This window comes from Lycium barbarum, chromosome 12 (assembly GCF_019175385.1).
Source record: "Lycium barbarum isolate Lr01 chromosome 12, ASM1917538v2, whole genome shotgun sequence".
Classification (NCBI taxonomy): Eukaryota; Viridiplantae; Streptophyta; class Magnoliopsida; order Solanales; family Solanaceae; genus Lycium; species Lycium barbarum.
The window spans coordinates 60660380-60675772 of record NC_083348.1 but is presented as its reverse complement, the minus strand read 5'-3'; the positions used below and the strand labels follow the sequence as shown (position 1 = coordinate 60675772).

Here is a 15393-nt window from a genome sequence, read left to right as displayed (position 1 = left end):
TATGTTTCTTCCTTTTTTATTTTTTTCCCCAAAAGAGTTGATTCGTGTTGACATTCGAGCTGGCCGACCATCCTTACTTCACAAGGTCAAAGACGTCAGCATTACCTCAACGTAGTTGGGTTGTTCAAAGAAGGAAAACTACTATGTCTGATCCAGCCGCATCTATTTCAATTGGTTTGGAAAACATCGTGATCCCTAATGATCCTCTCGAGACTTCCGAACATAGAACTATTATTCAACATGATGAACATATCGCCCGCTTGACTCAAGAGATTGAGGATCTACGTGGAGAACTGAATCGGGTTAGGGACTTGACCAATTTGTCCATCACACTCCAAAGTCCACCTCATGAACCTAGAAATGTCGCAACAAACCCACCTCGTTTTCCATCACTTGAATCTCCAGTTCCTGAACATTTCCCTCCACAAAATAATGCACCTACCAATAACAACTTACCTCTAATCACCCCCGCAAATCCACCAAATCCATCATCCGTCTATACTCCTCCACAAAGTCAACCACCCACCTACACTACCTATGCTACTCCTAATCCACCACCCGTCAACCCACCAAGTCAATCGCTAGTTCACACTCCTTATGTTCCTTTATCCACTAACACTAATCCACCACCTACAGCTACTCCTCTAAACCCACCAAACCAACTACTATAAATACCACTTATAACACACCACCTCCAATCCAAAACACTCCCACCATCCAAACTTATCCAACCCAGCATATACAAAGGGCACATTTTGTCACTCCTAATGCGCAATATGTTCCTTCGGTATATACATCAGAAACACAAGCCTTTACCAACCCAATGACGGTCAGGTTCCAACCCGAGGTGAATCAATATGAGGAAATGGAAAAGGATGCAAAAGCAAGGGCAGATGATATATTGTTAAAAGAGACCCACAATCTCAAAGAAGCAATGAGAAACCTTCAAGTTGCTAGAGGGAGCAAGAGTGTGAAATATGAAGATCTATGTGTTCAGCCTGACGTTGATTTTCCCGTAGGCTACAAGCCGCCGAAATTTGATACATTTAATGGAACAGGAGACCCTCATACGCATTTAAGTGCTTATTGTGACAAACTGGTCGGAGTAGGTAGAGATCAGAATATAAGGATGAAACTATTCATAAGAAGCTTATCTGGTGAGGCTCTTACTTGGTATAGGCAACAAGATGTTCATAAATAGCGTGGTTGGAGTGATATGGCACAAGATTTCATGGACCGATTCAGTTTCAATACCGATATCACACCAGATAGAGTCTACATGACTAAGGTAACCAAGAAGTCAACTGAGTCATCCCGTGAGTATGCGCTACGTTAGAGGTTAGAAGCAGCCAGGGTTCAACCCCCGCTGAGTGATAGAGAAATGACTGCTACCTTCATTGAATGCCAAACTGGCATATAATATGAGAAAATGATAGGCATGATGGGACAAAAGTTCACAGAAGTTGTCAGAATGGGAGAAGCCTTAGAAGAAGGAATCAAATCGGGAAAAATTCAGGATCTCACTGCCTTGCAAGCTGCAAGCAAAGCTATTCAATTTGGTTCTATGAGTGGGACCAAAAGAAGAAAGAAGATGTATCTGTAGTCATGAATATCCAATGACGTAAGCCAAGCCAAGCCATTACATACCTTAACCATCCACAACAACCTTTCTACCCTTACCAATATGTTGAACCCTACCAAGCTCCACTAACTCCTTACCCTGTCTACAACGCCCAAGCAAACTACTACCAACCCCGAGCACCTCCCTATCAAAACCCACGTCCATATTAATCTGTTCAAGCTCCAACTTACCAAAATCGACCACATGCTACACCTAAAGCCCGTTCAAACCCTGAAATCAAAAATACCCGTAACTACACTCGATTCGCTGAACCCTTGGCTCAATTATTTGAAAGACTAAAAGCAGCAGGCAGGTACAACCAATTGAAGGGAAAATTTCGGATCCTATTCCGAGATGGTTTGATGGTTCCAAGCGTTGTGAATATCATTCTGGAGTTTCTGGGCGCGATACCGAAGATTGCTATGGTCTCAAAAACAAGATCGAAGCCTTAATCAAGTAAGGGGCAATTCAACTTACTGGGGCTCAGCCCAATGTGGACAACAACCCTCTACCTACTCACGAAAATGCTAATGTGAACATGATAACTGTTGAGGAAGATTGAGATTTGAAAGAAACCATCATGCCAATTGGAAAGGGGCACGTCATTAACCTTTCCCTCTCCCATGGAAACAGTCCAAAGACAAGCACCAATGAAGGTTACTTCTACAACTACTCGCAACACCGAGACACCGATCATTTGGGGTGCTGAACTAGGAGAGACTTTGAAGAATTGGACTTGTACTCCATCATTGGTTCGCCGGAGTCTTGGAAGATTGAACATATAGTGAACTTTTGAAATAGCACGATTTTAAAAATTGGGGCCTGAATCGTGCCCAAAACTTTTGTTGCTTTGCCTCATCTTTTGGAAGCTTAATTGTAAAATCTATGAATGCACTTCTTGTTTTCCTTAACTGTCTATTATTTGTTATTTTCTATTTTATTTAATATATAAATTATCAAATCTGCCAATTTTATGATTGTGACATATAATGAAACGAATGAATAAAGTTTATGTGCCGAACACGATTATGAAAAACGGGAAGATAACATACATCTAGAGAGAATAATAGAAATTCGAGGACAAGATAAGATTCCACTTGGAGGAAACTGAAAGCCAATGGATAATGACACAATCATGAAGGCTATCAATTCACGAAGAAATCAAAGGACGACATTAGATTAGATTGCCTAGTTTGTAACCTTCCTTTTTTTATGTACCTACGAACTACGCTGACCTAATTCCCTCGGCGGGATACGTAGGCAGCCCACATAGGGTTCGGCATACTTATTATTAGTATGTAAGGAGAACTACGCCTGACCTGACTCCCTCGGTGGGATACGTAGGCTATCGACATACGGTTCGGTCACACTTAGGTAGAAATCCAACAACATTTCTATTATTTATGTTACTAACTACGTTCTGACCTGATTCCCTTGACGGGATACGTAGGCAACCTACATAAGGTTCGGTCACATCACATCATAATTTTAGTGTACCCTTCCGAAGTCAAAACTGGGGCAAATTTTGAAAAGATATAGACGAGAGAATGATTGGACATCGACAAGATTAAGGCTACCAGACAGGAAGTATTATAGACAAATGACTTTTCAATTGTTTTGGAATTGTCACAATCTAAAAGTTGGCAGAAATTTTTACAACTTATATACATATATTTACAACTTATATACATATATTTACACACACACACACACACACACACACACACACACACACATATATATATATATATATATATATATATATATATATATATATATATATATATATATATATATATATATATATCTTTACTTATATACATATACTTGCATATATATCTTTCAAATGAAACATTTTCTTTCAATTGTTTTCACTACTATTCATCTACCGAGGCTTGAACGGAGATCACAAGATCCAAACAAACAAGACGAACAGAGCGCCAACAACGTCAAGCTTCGAGTCAACATGAATCAACTTCCCCCTCCCAAACTAAGAATTTTTCTTTGAGTGCAGGAATAAAAGACCGCGAGATTAACAGTCAAGTCTATCAATCATGGCCGAAAAGCGTCATTTGGCTCATCATGGCCTCACCTTAAAAGCCAAACGACTTTATTTCTAACTTTACCTTTAATTTTTTTTATCACAATAACTTTGTGACTTTATTGACAAATACACCTGTTTTTCTAGGTTGTTAAGATCGAAGGCAAATTAAATCAGGATTACATGTCGAAGATCGAAGACATCATTAATTTGACCTGTCATGATCTCGTCAACATCATTAGCCGAACGGCTACGCTATCACTTTACTCTATACTTTATCAATTACTTTATCATTCACTTTACCTACTTTAACGACTTTACCCTAAACTTTACAGGAATCATCATCAAGTCCCCGAAGACAACTGGAGACGTCATTTGGCTATTTAGCCTCATCTACATAAGCCAGACGGCTACACTCTTACTTTACTCTATAATTTATCATTTACTTTACCAACTTTAATGACTTTACCTTTAATTTTACAGACGTCATTTATCATGGAGTCCCCGAAAGCAACCGGAGACGTCACTTATCATCAAGTCCCCAAAGACAACCGGAGACATTATTTGGTTTTACAGCCTTATCTGCATAAGCCAAACGGCTGCACTATCACTTTACTCTCTACTTTATAAATTACTTTATCATTCACTTTACCTACTTTAATGACTTTGCCTTAAATTTTACAGACATCGTTTGTCATCGAGTCCCGGAAGACAGTCGGAGGCCTCTTTTATTATTAAAGTCTTCGAAGACAACCGGAGATATTATTACGTCTTCTGCATAAACATCACTCATCATTCAAGTCCCTGAAGACCACCAGAGACAATATTTGGCCACACGGCTTCATCCCCCATCCTTATACACATATTATTATCGTATTATTTTATTTTGTTCTTTGACTTTACTCCAAACCTTACTTACAACTTTAACATGAATCTCAGGTAACTTTTTTTGAGACATTACAACATCGATCGTTGAACAAACCACATCAAGACTCCAGTTTAAAAATAGAGCATCACTTCGACCCATCAAATTTTCATTTTTCTAGCCATACGGCTCTACATTTATCTCAATTTATATTTCATTTTACATTATACTTTATCTTACTTCATTTTCTAACTACTTTGCCTTAAGTTTTGACAGAAACTACAATACACATGCATCAGTTACAAGAAACGCAGCAAAACGTGGAACTTTATCTTATGCAGTGAACTGGGGCAATATGCTGAAAAGGAATATCAAACTCACAAGCAATGGTCATGGATCTACTCTCGAGCTCAACTCCGCCTACATCCACAAACATGTGATACATAGGTTATCCAAAATTCTCTTTCATATCCACCGCTAAAACTCTACTCAATCAACTCTTTTCACAATCTTGTATCCCTTTCTATATCCCAGTGTCTCCATAACTCAACACTGGGGCAATTTTTGAGAATCTACATTGTGTCTAGTAGATTCCTACTTGTGGGTGTGTTGCGCCACATTTATAATTAGGAGGCTATAAACATACATTCTATTCTCACAAATTCTCATCACCTGTCTTTAACCCCTCGAGTATACAAATCACAACTCATCCAACATCTCTCAATACTCCATCAATCTTCACTTCACAACACCTCAATCTCATCATAATTCAACACTGGGGAAAAAACGGTGTCAACATCACCTGCTTCTGCCGAACTACATATGGCCTGATTCTTATGAAGCCCGAGATATGTAGGCAATCAAAATCGAGGCTCGGCCATAATCTTTTTCAACATCCCTTCAACCCATAAACTTTTTCTAACATCCCTTTTATCCCATAATCTTCAAAACATATAGTCTTTTTTTTATACCAATATTGTTCTACTTTACCCATGGTCGTATTTGTTGGTCGGGACAAAATTGCCGATTATGTCAACTTCGTTGCCCGAAAACTCTTACATCGTCTCCGGGCAACGAGGGGCAAGCTGTTGACACCCAATTTTGTCCCTTCTTTATTCTAATTCACTTCCTTGAGCTTCTAAGGTATTATTAAACTAAATATCTTATTTTAACTATGACTATTATGACTATTATTATTATTATTATTATTATTATTATTATTATTATTATTATTATTATTATTATTATCATCATCATTTATTAAGTATTGTTACTTTATTAATAACTCATATTATTCTTATATTATTATCTACTCATTACATTTTAATCATAAAGTATAATCTATGTAATATTTTTATTCTATTATTACCTTACTTATACTTTTATCTACTAATAATAAAATTATCATAGTAAAGTACACTAGTTACTAAATTATTATTATTGTTAGATACATGTAGTATTTTGTTAATATAAAGAAGCTCAAAGAAATACAAGAAACAAGATATTTAAATCCCAAAATAAGCCAAAATATTATCCATCACATAGACCCATCAGCAGCCCAAGTTTTATGACCAAAGCAAGTCCATCTAGCCTAAATGAACACTAAACCAGCCAAAAAAAAACCTTCAATGTGTAGGGTTGCTTTACCCCAACAACCACAGACCCCATTCTTTTTTCTTTCTTCCACTTTCAGCAAAGCAAACAAGATTTGTTAACCATGGACAAAAATTGTCCACTCTATTTTCGTGTTATGTTTCTTTGTTTGGCTCAATCACGTGAAAACTGTCAAGTTTAGTCCAAAATCCTTTAAACAAGCGGATTTCAAACGGCCATTTTGACCATAGATTCAAAATCCGAAACTTCATTATCCTGCCTAAATTCTAACCCTAATTTTCTATTCCTATAAATACAACTTTATATCCTCAGTCGAGAGAAATCTTGAACACCCGCAAAAACAGCAGTATACATGAGTGAAATTACTTATAGTATTTAGCTAATATCATCCTTTTCGAAACTCTTGTATTTCCTCGTTGCTGTTTTGTGGACTCATTTGGTTCGAGGTCTGAATCTATTCGCAACGAGAGAGTAGATTCGACGCCGACGGCCTTGGTTCACTGCGCCACAAAAAGGTTAGATCTGAACCTGATTTTATTTTCAATAGGTTGCTATGTTTGGTGCGATAACAGTCATGTATTAATTTTATTTTAATATGATACCAAATATAACGTTTAAAAAAATGGTATATTTCATTTAGTTTTCTGTGTTTGAAGAGAACATGATTCAGAACTTGTTTTTTTATTTTATTTTTAGTTTTAGTGCCTTTTGTTAGTTAAGTTTGAGTTCTTAATGCTTCTAATGTCTTATTAAGATCATTCGCCATATCTTGTTGTTCTGAAATTGGCCGTGAGATTATGTAGAAGTATATGACTTAAGACTCGTTTTGTGCTAGTTCATGTTTTTTTAGCACGACAAAACTCATGCCTTTTGTTTTCTCCATTAACAATTTATGACAGCATATTATGACTACTTGTGTGAAAAGTTTCTTTTTTTTAAAAAAAAAGGCTTAAGTTATGCTTTCCCTCAATGAACTTTGTTGATTGGATACCTTCACCCTATTTGATATCACAAGTATGTTAGTATTTTTAAAGATACTTGAATCGGAATGGGAAGTTTGTCTCATCATATTTTAAGGTTTATTTTAGCTGTGTTGATCTTATAGTTCTAGTACTTTTAAAACCACATACATAGCTGTTTCAAGATGTTTGTCAAATGCTGCCAGAAGTTCTGTTAGGCTTAAGTTATATGCAAGATTCATGACTTGTTTAAACCCTTTATATACAAAACCAACATATGCATTTTATATCTCTTTATCTTTTAGTTTTGATACAGAGATCAGACTTGGATTTTCTATTTTCCTAACTCCTTCTTTTCTTGTTTTCCATGAACACCGGAATTGACGAGTCTTACTTTAAGACTCGACGTCATCCCGCAAGACTTGAAACGTGCATACGCATACTCAGTTGTGTCTCTCGCTCCCTCGAAATGCATGCGAGGAGAAATGACTCCAATGCTCCTCTATATTCTTTCGGCTGCTTATTATATTATGTTTGTTTTGGTGGTATTTGTATTGGAATTATGTGACACTTTGTTGTCTTTTGACTCTTCTAGTTAACTAACAGGGTAGCTTTGATCTTATATGAATTTTCATTTGGTTAACTGGTTTAAACACAGTAGTGGTGCTAAGATATATCAATATTACGTCTATTAAGTTTTATTAAGAATTGGTCAAATCTTTGTTGAAAATCTTCTGTTATGTAATGTCCAAGAAGCTTTCACTTTTGTTGAAAATCAGTAATTTTTTTTAATGGAATCTCCCTTTCGGTAATCACTTTTTCTTTTAAATCCTTTATGTTTGGGATCTTGCACTAATCTGCTAATCCCGTTTTGCCTCTTTATTTTTTTTTTTTACTTCATAAGCATAAACAGGCGTTTTAAAATCTGAAAAACCTTTTTACATTTTGATATTGACTCGTTGAGTATTTTATATTAAGTCGGTCACGTCCAATGTTAATTTGAAACATGTGAACATTTTTAGTTTACTTTTCCCCTTTTAAAAGTTTAAACAATTGAATTTTATATTCACACTTGGCCTTTTAATTGACTCTAAGTCCGGTCGGTTAAACATTATTAATGGATCTTAAAGGATACCTAATATCTTCCCTTTAGATTAATTGAACCCTTACCTTGAATCTTTAAGTTTCGTAGACTTTAAAATGGAGTTAACTTTAGACAATTACTTTAATAAACTTTAGGTGTCTTAATTCATTATAAATAATTAGGTGGCGACTCCTTTTACTTTAATTAATCCCGGATTTACCGGAATGTTGTAAACCATTTTGATTCCGGTTAAAATGGAGTATAACAAAGATGATCACCTGACAAACTAAGCTAATTTTAAATATACCACTACATCGTTTATACAGTTATATTCTGTTTATACATGGTTATACAACATTTTGTGATACATTGTATAATGTGTGTGTATATATATATATATATATATTGCATTAATATTCTCGCGTTTGTGTGTTTATTAAAAATTTGTTAAAAAAAGTAGTTTCCAAAATAAAAATGAAAAGATTAGGATTTGAGCAAAGGGCATGCAAAAGTGTTATAGAAGGGTGACCTAGTGGGTAGAAAGAGTGAAGAATTCAGAAGAAGAGTAGACGTTTGGACATTTGGACATTTGATTAAGGTGCCGTTTGGCCATAAAAATTATTAACTTTTTTGGGGAATTTTTTTTCACTTTTTTCATTTTTGGGCGTTTGGCTATAAATATTCCGAATACAACTTAAAGTTATATTCCGGAATACCAAAAATTCAAAAAACTTATTTTTTTAAAAAAAAAATCATTTTTTTCACCTTTTTACAACTACATTTCACCAAAAACTACAATTTTAAAAATTATGGCCAAACATAACTTCAACTCCAGCTTCAAATATTCCAAAAAAAGTGAATTTATTTTTGGTATTTATGGCCAAACGACACCTAAGTTTTATGACTAAGCCGAGTGTAAGTAGGCGTTTGGTCATAGATACCAAAAATAAATTCACTTTTTTTGAAATTTTTGAACTTGGAGTTGGAGTTAGAGTTGTGTTTGGCTATAGTTTTTAAAATTGTAATTTTTGGAGAAATGTAGTTGTAAAAAAGTGAAAAAAGTGATTTTTTTTAAAAAAAATAATAAGTTTTTTGAGTTTTTGGTATTCCGGAATACAACTTTAAGTTGTATTCAGAATATTTATGGCCAAACGCCCAAAAGTAAAAAAATTAAAAAAAAAAATCGAAAAAAGGTGAATTTTTTTTATGGCCAAACGGCACCTAAGTTTCTCAAAGAAAATGTCGGCGACAATGATTCAGAAAACATAGCCCTAATGTAGGCATATAGAGCTCGTTTAGTTTAGCTAGTTCGACGTTGCTAATTAGCACAATTACTAAAGTTGATTTAATAAATAAGTGATTATATATCTGCTAATTTTTGTTAAAAGTTGATAATAAACGGTTGAAGTATTTGGTAATAACTAATAAGCGTTGATAAACATTTTCTTATGTTGAAGGAAGCATAGATTAATTTATGAATTTACTTTTAGCTTAAAATTGATTAGATAATATTATCTGTAATAAATTTATTAAGTATTATTTTATTCAACAATAAATATTATATCCACATTTTTCATTACAAACACAATAAAACAAAAAATAGATAATGGAGTTCATATTTGGATATAAACACACAGTAATAGAAGTTTGAACGCTGCAAAATAGTAACTAGGTTTCCAAAGAGATGAAGAAAGTTGATTAACAAAACAAAGAATTTTCCAACTCAAGTCAATCCGATTAATTATGACGGTGAAGAGGTTTCTATTGCTCTTGATTAGGGCAGACAGATGTTGCTGAGATAGGAGTCCTAAAAAGATGACAAGGTGAAGTCAAGGCGAGGTGTTTTAAGTGGTTCGGGGATTATAAGTACTCAATAATATAGTAAAATTTTTTATTAAATTAAAAATGGAAGGTGAGTAATTATGATTTTTAACTGATTTTAGCTTATAAATATTTGACGTATAAGTATTGAAGTATGCATAAACCGTGTAGATAAATCAAAAGATATTTACTTATAAATTAATTGACCAATTTTAAATTTAGTTAAATAGGAAGAAAAAAAACGAAATACTGGTAGTAAATAAAGAATAAAGTAAACGGAGCCCCAGATTAGCCATAAAGTTGGTGACGCAACAACTCAACAAGGAGTACATAACCGTCGTTTCGTCCTGTATCTATCCGCTTAACTCAATTTTGTTGCATTCACAGTCGGGGGTCGTTTCGTGCATGGTATAAGCTGTGATATTTCAGCACTAATTTTTATGTCATGTTTGATAGAAAATATAAATTAATTTCGGGAGAAATTTATACCTTATATCAAATGAGGTATAAAATGCATCCCATTCTAAGAGATGAGATATCCCTTCTTATCCCACTTATACTAGAATTATTTTATATCATTTTTTAAATGATATAAAATAATCTCAATAGATGAAATAAATTAATCTCAAAATTATAATCCCGGAATAATTTTAATTATCTACCAAACGACCCCTCAGGAGTAAATTGAAAAACTAAATTCTACATTCATATCCATATCCATATCAATCAATTTATCCATTTGCTCTACCCAAAAAAAAAAAAAAAGATATCCAATGCTTAAATCTAGAAAACCCCGCCTACCCTACATATAACCTGCAAGCGGAAACAGAATGAAGAAGGTTCAGAGACCCCACCAGTTGTCCTAATCTAAGCCGTCCTTATCAAAAGATTCATAGTACATGCATAAGTTCTACTGGATCAGCTTCTTTCTTCTATGACCCCAAAAAAGAAAAAGAAAAAAAAAAAATTCTCATTCTTCTACATTAAGTAAGTCCTACTGATCTTCTGAGTAGTGGTACAAAATAAGTGTATTAGTGGTATTCTTGGTATGTTGAATTATTTGGATATGAAACAAATAAAAAAGGCTTTGAAATATACTCAAAAAAACAAGAGCTTTCTTGTTGCTATGGGAGCTCTTGGTGTCACTGGTTTTGGTGCATATAAAGCTTATTACTCACCTTCTATGGTAAGAAAGAGGAAAAGGTTGTTGAAGCTTTTTGGTTCAGTTGTTTCTTTAGCTGAAATGGTGTCTGATTCTGCTGATACAATTGGTATTTTCTCTAAAGACTTACAGAAGTTTATACTGTCAAATTCTGATCAAATTCCTAGAAGTTTGAGGCAAATTTCCAAGATTCCTAAGTCAGATGAGTTTTCAGAGTCTATTGTTAAGGTCACTAGCGCTTTGACAATTGGAATTCTCAAAGGTTATCATCAAGAAACAGAGAGAATGGACTCTACTTTGTTTGACCAAGTCTTAAATAAGCTCTTTTCTGATGCAGGGTGTGGTTTTGCTTCGGTAATTATGGGAAGTTTTGCAAGGAATTTGGTGTTGGCTTTTTATTCTGTCAAACAAAGTTCAGATTTTGAGTACTATGCTGATGATCTTTTCCAGGATAAGTGTAGAGAATTGATTGGACATTGTGTACAAGTATTTGTGAGCACTGCTGTTACTGTTTATCTTGACAAAACAATGCGTATCAATACCTACAACGAAATATTTTCTGGGTTGACAAATCCCAAGAATGAAGCTAAAATGAGAGAAATGCTAGTGACCATATGTAATGGTGCAACAGAAACTTTTGTCAAAACTTCTCATCAAATTTTGACAAGTACAGAGATAGATTCATCTGATCTTTCTGTATCTCCTGCTTTAACAGTGCCAAGTAATAAGAGGTTTGTTCTTGATTTGACTGGGAGGGTTTTTTTTGAGTCTGTTAAATCTTTCGTGGAGTTTATGCTGGAAAAGTTGTGCGAGTGTTTGAGAAGATATGTTGAATTTATCAATGAGGCAGTTGTTGACAGGAGTGTTGAAGCTTATAGATATTTGAGTGGCAAGTCCTCTGTTGTTGTTAGCTTATGCCTTAGTTTGTGTGTAGACGTGTTGAATGGTCCTTGGATTTTGGTTCTGACTTAAGTTTATGACTATGACTACAATATTTCAAAAGAGGTTCTTGAGTGGTAAAACTCTTTTGCATGTTAGTAATGTGTGGCTTGACCGGTTGCAGTTTGCATTCATCTGTTTCTAAGTGTGAATTTAGCACTGTACGTTGTATCTTTAGTCTTTGCTCTTTAGTTCTTTGATTTCTAAATTCTAGATAGAGGTGATCATGGTTTTGGTAAGAAGAAGAATTTTGAGGAAAATTTCAACTACGGATATCTGTTGCAAACTAATTATCAGTAGTTACTGATCAGAGCATGAATTTGCTTAACGAAAATAAGAGCTCAAGAGAAAATTCTCATCAGGCTGACCCTTTTTTAGGCTACCAATGATAATGTTGCAATAAGCACTAGTTCCTTTTAACTTTCTCAACCTTTATAACATCAACTGCAGTTATTTGATAACGACAGTTATGTGCTTGAAGTACTTGTGAGGGGATTTTTCGCATATGAGCTAGTGCTAACTGCTAAGCAATAAACTGAATGATCGAAATTGAAACGAAGGAATAGCTTATGACTAAGTTATTCATGCCCTCCTCATAAAGGTGATTCTAGATTTTAAGTCAGCAGGCGTAGAGGGCTGGGATTGTAACATAATTAAATGGTTTTGGCGTGAATCTTGTATATATATACTTTTATCGTTTTTAAAAGTGATACAGTATATTTTTTTTTATTTTTAGTTTATTTCCAAAAGAATAACAAACCTTTTTATATTTAAATATAATTTAAATGTAACGTTTTATCCTCAATAAGATAAGTTATTGTCACACAAATGTAAGTCTTATTTTAGACAATAAATTTCAAAATCTTTCTTTTTTCTTCTTCAAAATCGTATTCAATCCAACATCCTACACAAAGTAGGACAGTGGGTATCAAGAAATTCACTAAATAAGTATAAATGATAGAGTTTGAACCAATAATCAAATGGGTTGTGATAGAATTTTCATCTAGAACTCATAATATTTAAATTCTAGATCCACCTTTAGAGCCATTGTGTAAGTTACGGCTTCGGCAGAACCCACTAATTTGGGCTCAAATTCTGTATTTGCATATGTACAAATTGTTGGAAATATCAACAGTATTAATCAGTAAAACGAACAAAGGGATAGAATCAACTTATCGGATCACCGCTGCGTCGTGGCAAGCAGTGCCTTGAAAGTGATTTCGGACCGACTACGGTGCAAATCGTTTAACCTGGTCGATCCCTAAGGTTTCGCAGCACTTTCAGACACTTGCACTAGCGACTGAAAGTCTGGAGTTTGCACAAACTGAATTGCCCAGAAATTGGAAGGAAAAGATTAACTTTCAAGAAAGAAGAGATGATTTTTCTGTGTGTAATTCAAAGAAGGCTGATTAATATAGGTTGAAAATATGAAGGGGTCGAAGAGGGTTAATGAGTCATTAACTCGGCCATTAAAAAGAACTTAATGAGCCATTACCATGGCTATTCAAATCAACATTAAATCAGGCTTTAAATGAGAATTGAATATGAAGGGGATAATTTATTTATTCTTTGCATTACACAAGGTTATTTCCAACACAAATAATCTACTCAAAAGTCAGTAAGTAAAATGAATTATAATTCAGAACCTATAAACTAAAAATTCTGACTTCGGCTTTGCACCTTTTTAAAAAAAAATAAAAAATACTCCTACATCATAGTCGAGACTCAAGAGTGAACGACTAAATTTCTTTCACGTCAGCAGTCGGCAGGGATGGAGCAGGGACGGATATACCACGTTCAAAGCAGTTTTATGGGACATTACTTCATCAAAATTAGTAGATATAAATATAAAAAATGACACCGCTTATTAGTAAAGTGGCTCACTCGTTCGTTTTATTTTACAAACATTGACATTACTTATGAAAATCTCGCGAACTATACTGAGAGGAAGATTGTGTAATTCAACAAGGGATAGAACAAGAGAAATTTAATAAGTATCAGTGACAACCGCATTCTCGTATAGTTACATTGGTTAGACCCATTATAAGGCTATAACTAGATTGTACCAAGCACCATAAATTAAAAACAAACAGAGTTTTCCCCTAAAAGAACTGATTCTCTTCCCTTCAGGGGTTTTGATTTTGGGTGTAGATATAATCAAGATGAGCAGCCAATGTCCTCCTCTCCAGACATTCTTTTTCCTGTGGTCCTTTGCAGCTCTCTTCCGCTTCAATTTGTTTTGGTTCAACAACATCCTAAAACGAATCAAAAGCAGCAAATATCCAATGTTAATATAAGCTAATAAGCATGGAAAATTTACTAAGTGTCAAACATCGAAGATTTTAATATGCATGCTCTGGCCAATTCATCGATCCTATATATGGTGTCAAATGTTTTAGAACATAAGATAATGTACAGTATAGTTAATAGTTACCTGATGTTGATTCTTGTTGAGGGTGGCGTGGAAAAAAGCTTGCTGGGGACGAGCTGCATAAGATAAGGTAAAGAAGAGGACGAGGATTATGAAGATGAAGAAACTGATACGAGCTTTAGACATGGTTGGTTCTTCCAAATAAGATGAAGGAGATAATGCTCTATAGCTCTTCTGATTCTATACACTGTAATTAATAGGATGAACTTAATTTATACTGCAAATATGAGAGAAGGATAATCCCAAAAGTGAGTGTGAGCGCCGAAAAGTCAAAGGGGCGTCTTTTACTACTCCATAAATGAAGAACTATATTTTATGTGGACTAAATAAAGTGTAAAACAAAGATTCTGGAAGAGGAGCTTGGTGGAAATTTGAGGTCTGATAATTAACACGAGAACGACAAGAATGGGCAGAGGGTGGTTTAAAAGTTGAAGTGATTGAAGGCGACCACGGTAATTTTATGATGGAGAACGTGTGAGGTGTGACTATATATATAACGCCAATCGTAAACTGATCGACTTCCTTTGTCCTTTACAATCATATAGTATCTGATGATATATTCACCGACAATTTATATTGTGTATGATTCATTAAAACATTCATTAATCTGACTAATTTAAATTTATATTGTATATGATCTGGTTGGAACGGAAAGCGCCCTCTAAATGCTTTGATATTTGATATGAAGTGCTAAGCCATATATTTAAAGTACAAAGATGCAATAAGAGAAAAATATATAGTTGCGTGCTTAGTTTTTCCTCCATTTTCACGTGAGAATTACAAGATTGATCTCCAACAGTTGGATCAACTTTTTCTCAAGGCTAGCTAATAGTACGTAAAAATTGATTAAAAATGA

General features: G+C 34.5%; 2 protein-coding genes across 2 annotated transcripts; one reads left to right on the top strand and one right to left on the bottom strand.

Annotated features, from left to right (window-relative positions):
- The first annotated feature begins 10374 nt into the window (after positions 1 to 10374).
- Positions 10375 to 12238, top strand: LOC132622185 (protein PHLOEM PROTEIN 2-LIKE A10-like). The gene has a single exon (XM_060336742.1). It carries the CDS (start codon positions 11054 to 11056, stop codon positions 12137 to 12139), a length of 1086 nt encoding a protein of 361 aa, XP_060192725.1. The 5' UTR covers positions 10375 to 11053; the 3' UTR covers positions 12140 to 12238.
- Positions 12239 to 14080: 1842 nt separating this feature from the next.
- LOC132622813 (phytosulfokines-like) lies at positions 14081 to 14996 on the bottom strand. The gene is made up of 2 exons (XM_060337484.1): positions 14541 to 14996; positions 14081 to 14361 (listed from the first exon to the last, which is right to left on the bottom strand). The coding sequence occupies exons 1-2, from the start codon at positions 14661 to 14663 to the stop codon at positions 14233 to 14235; spliced, it is 252 nt and encodes an 83-aa protein (XP_060193467.1). The 5' UTR covers positions 14664 to 14996; the 3' UTR covers positions 14081 to 14232.
- Positions 14997 to 15393: the final 397 nt, after the last annotated feature.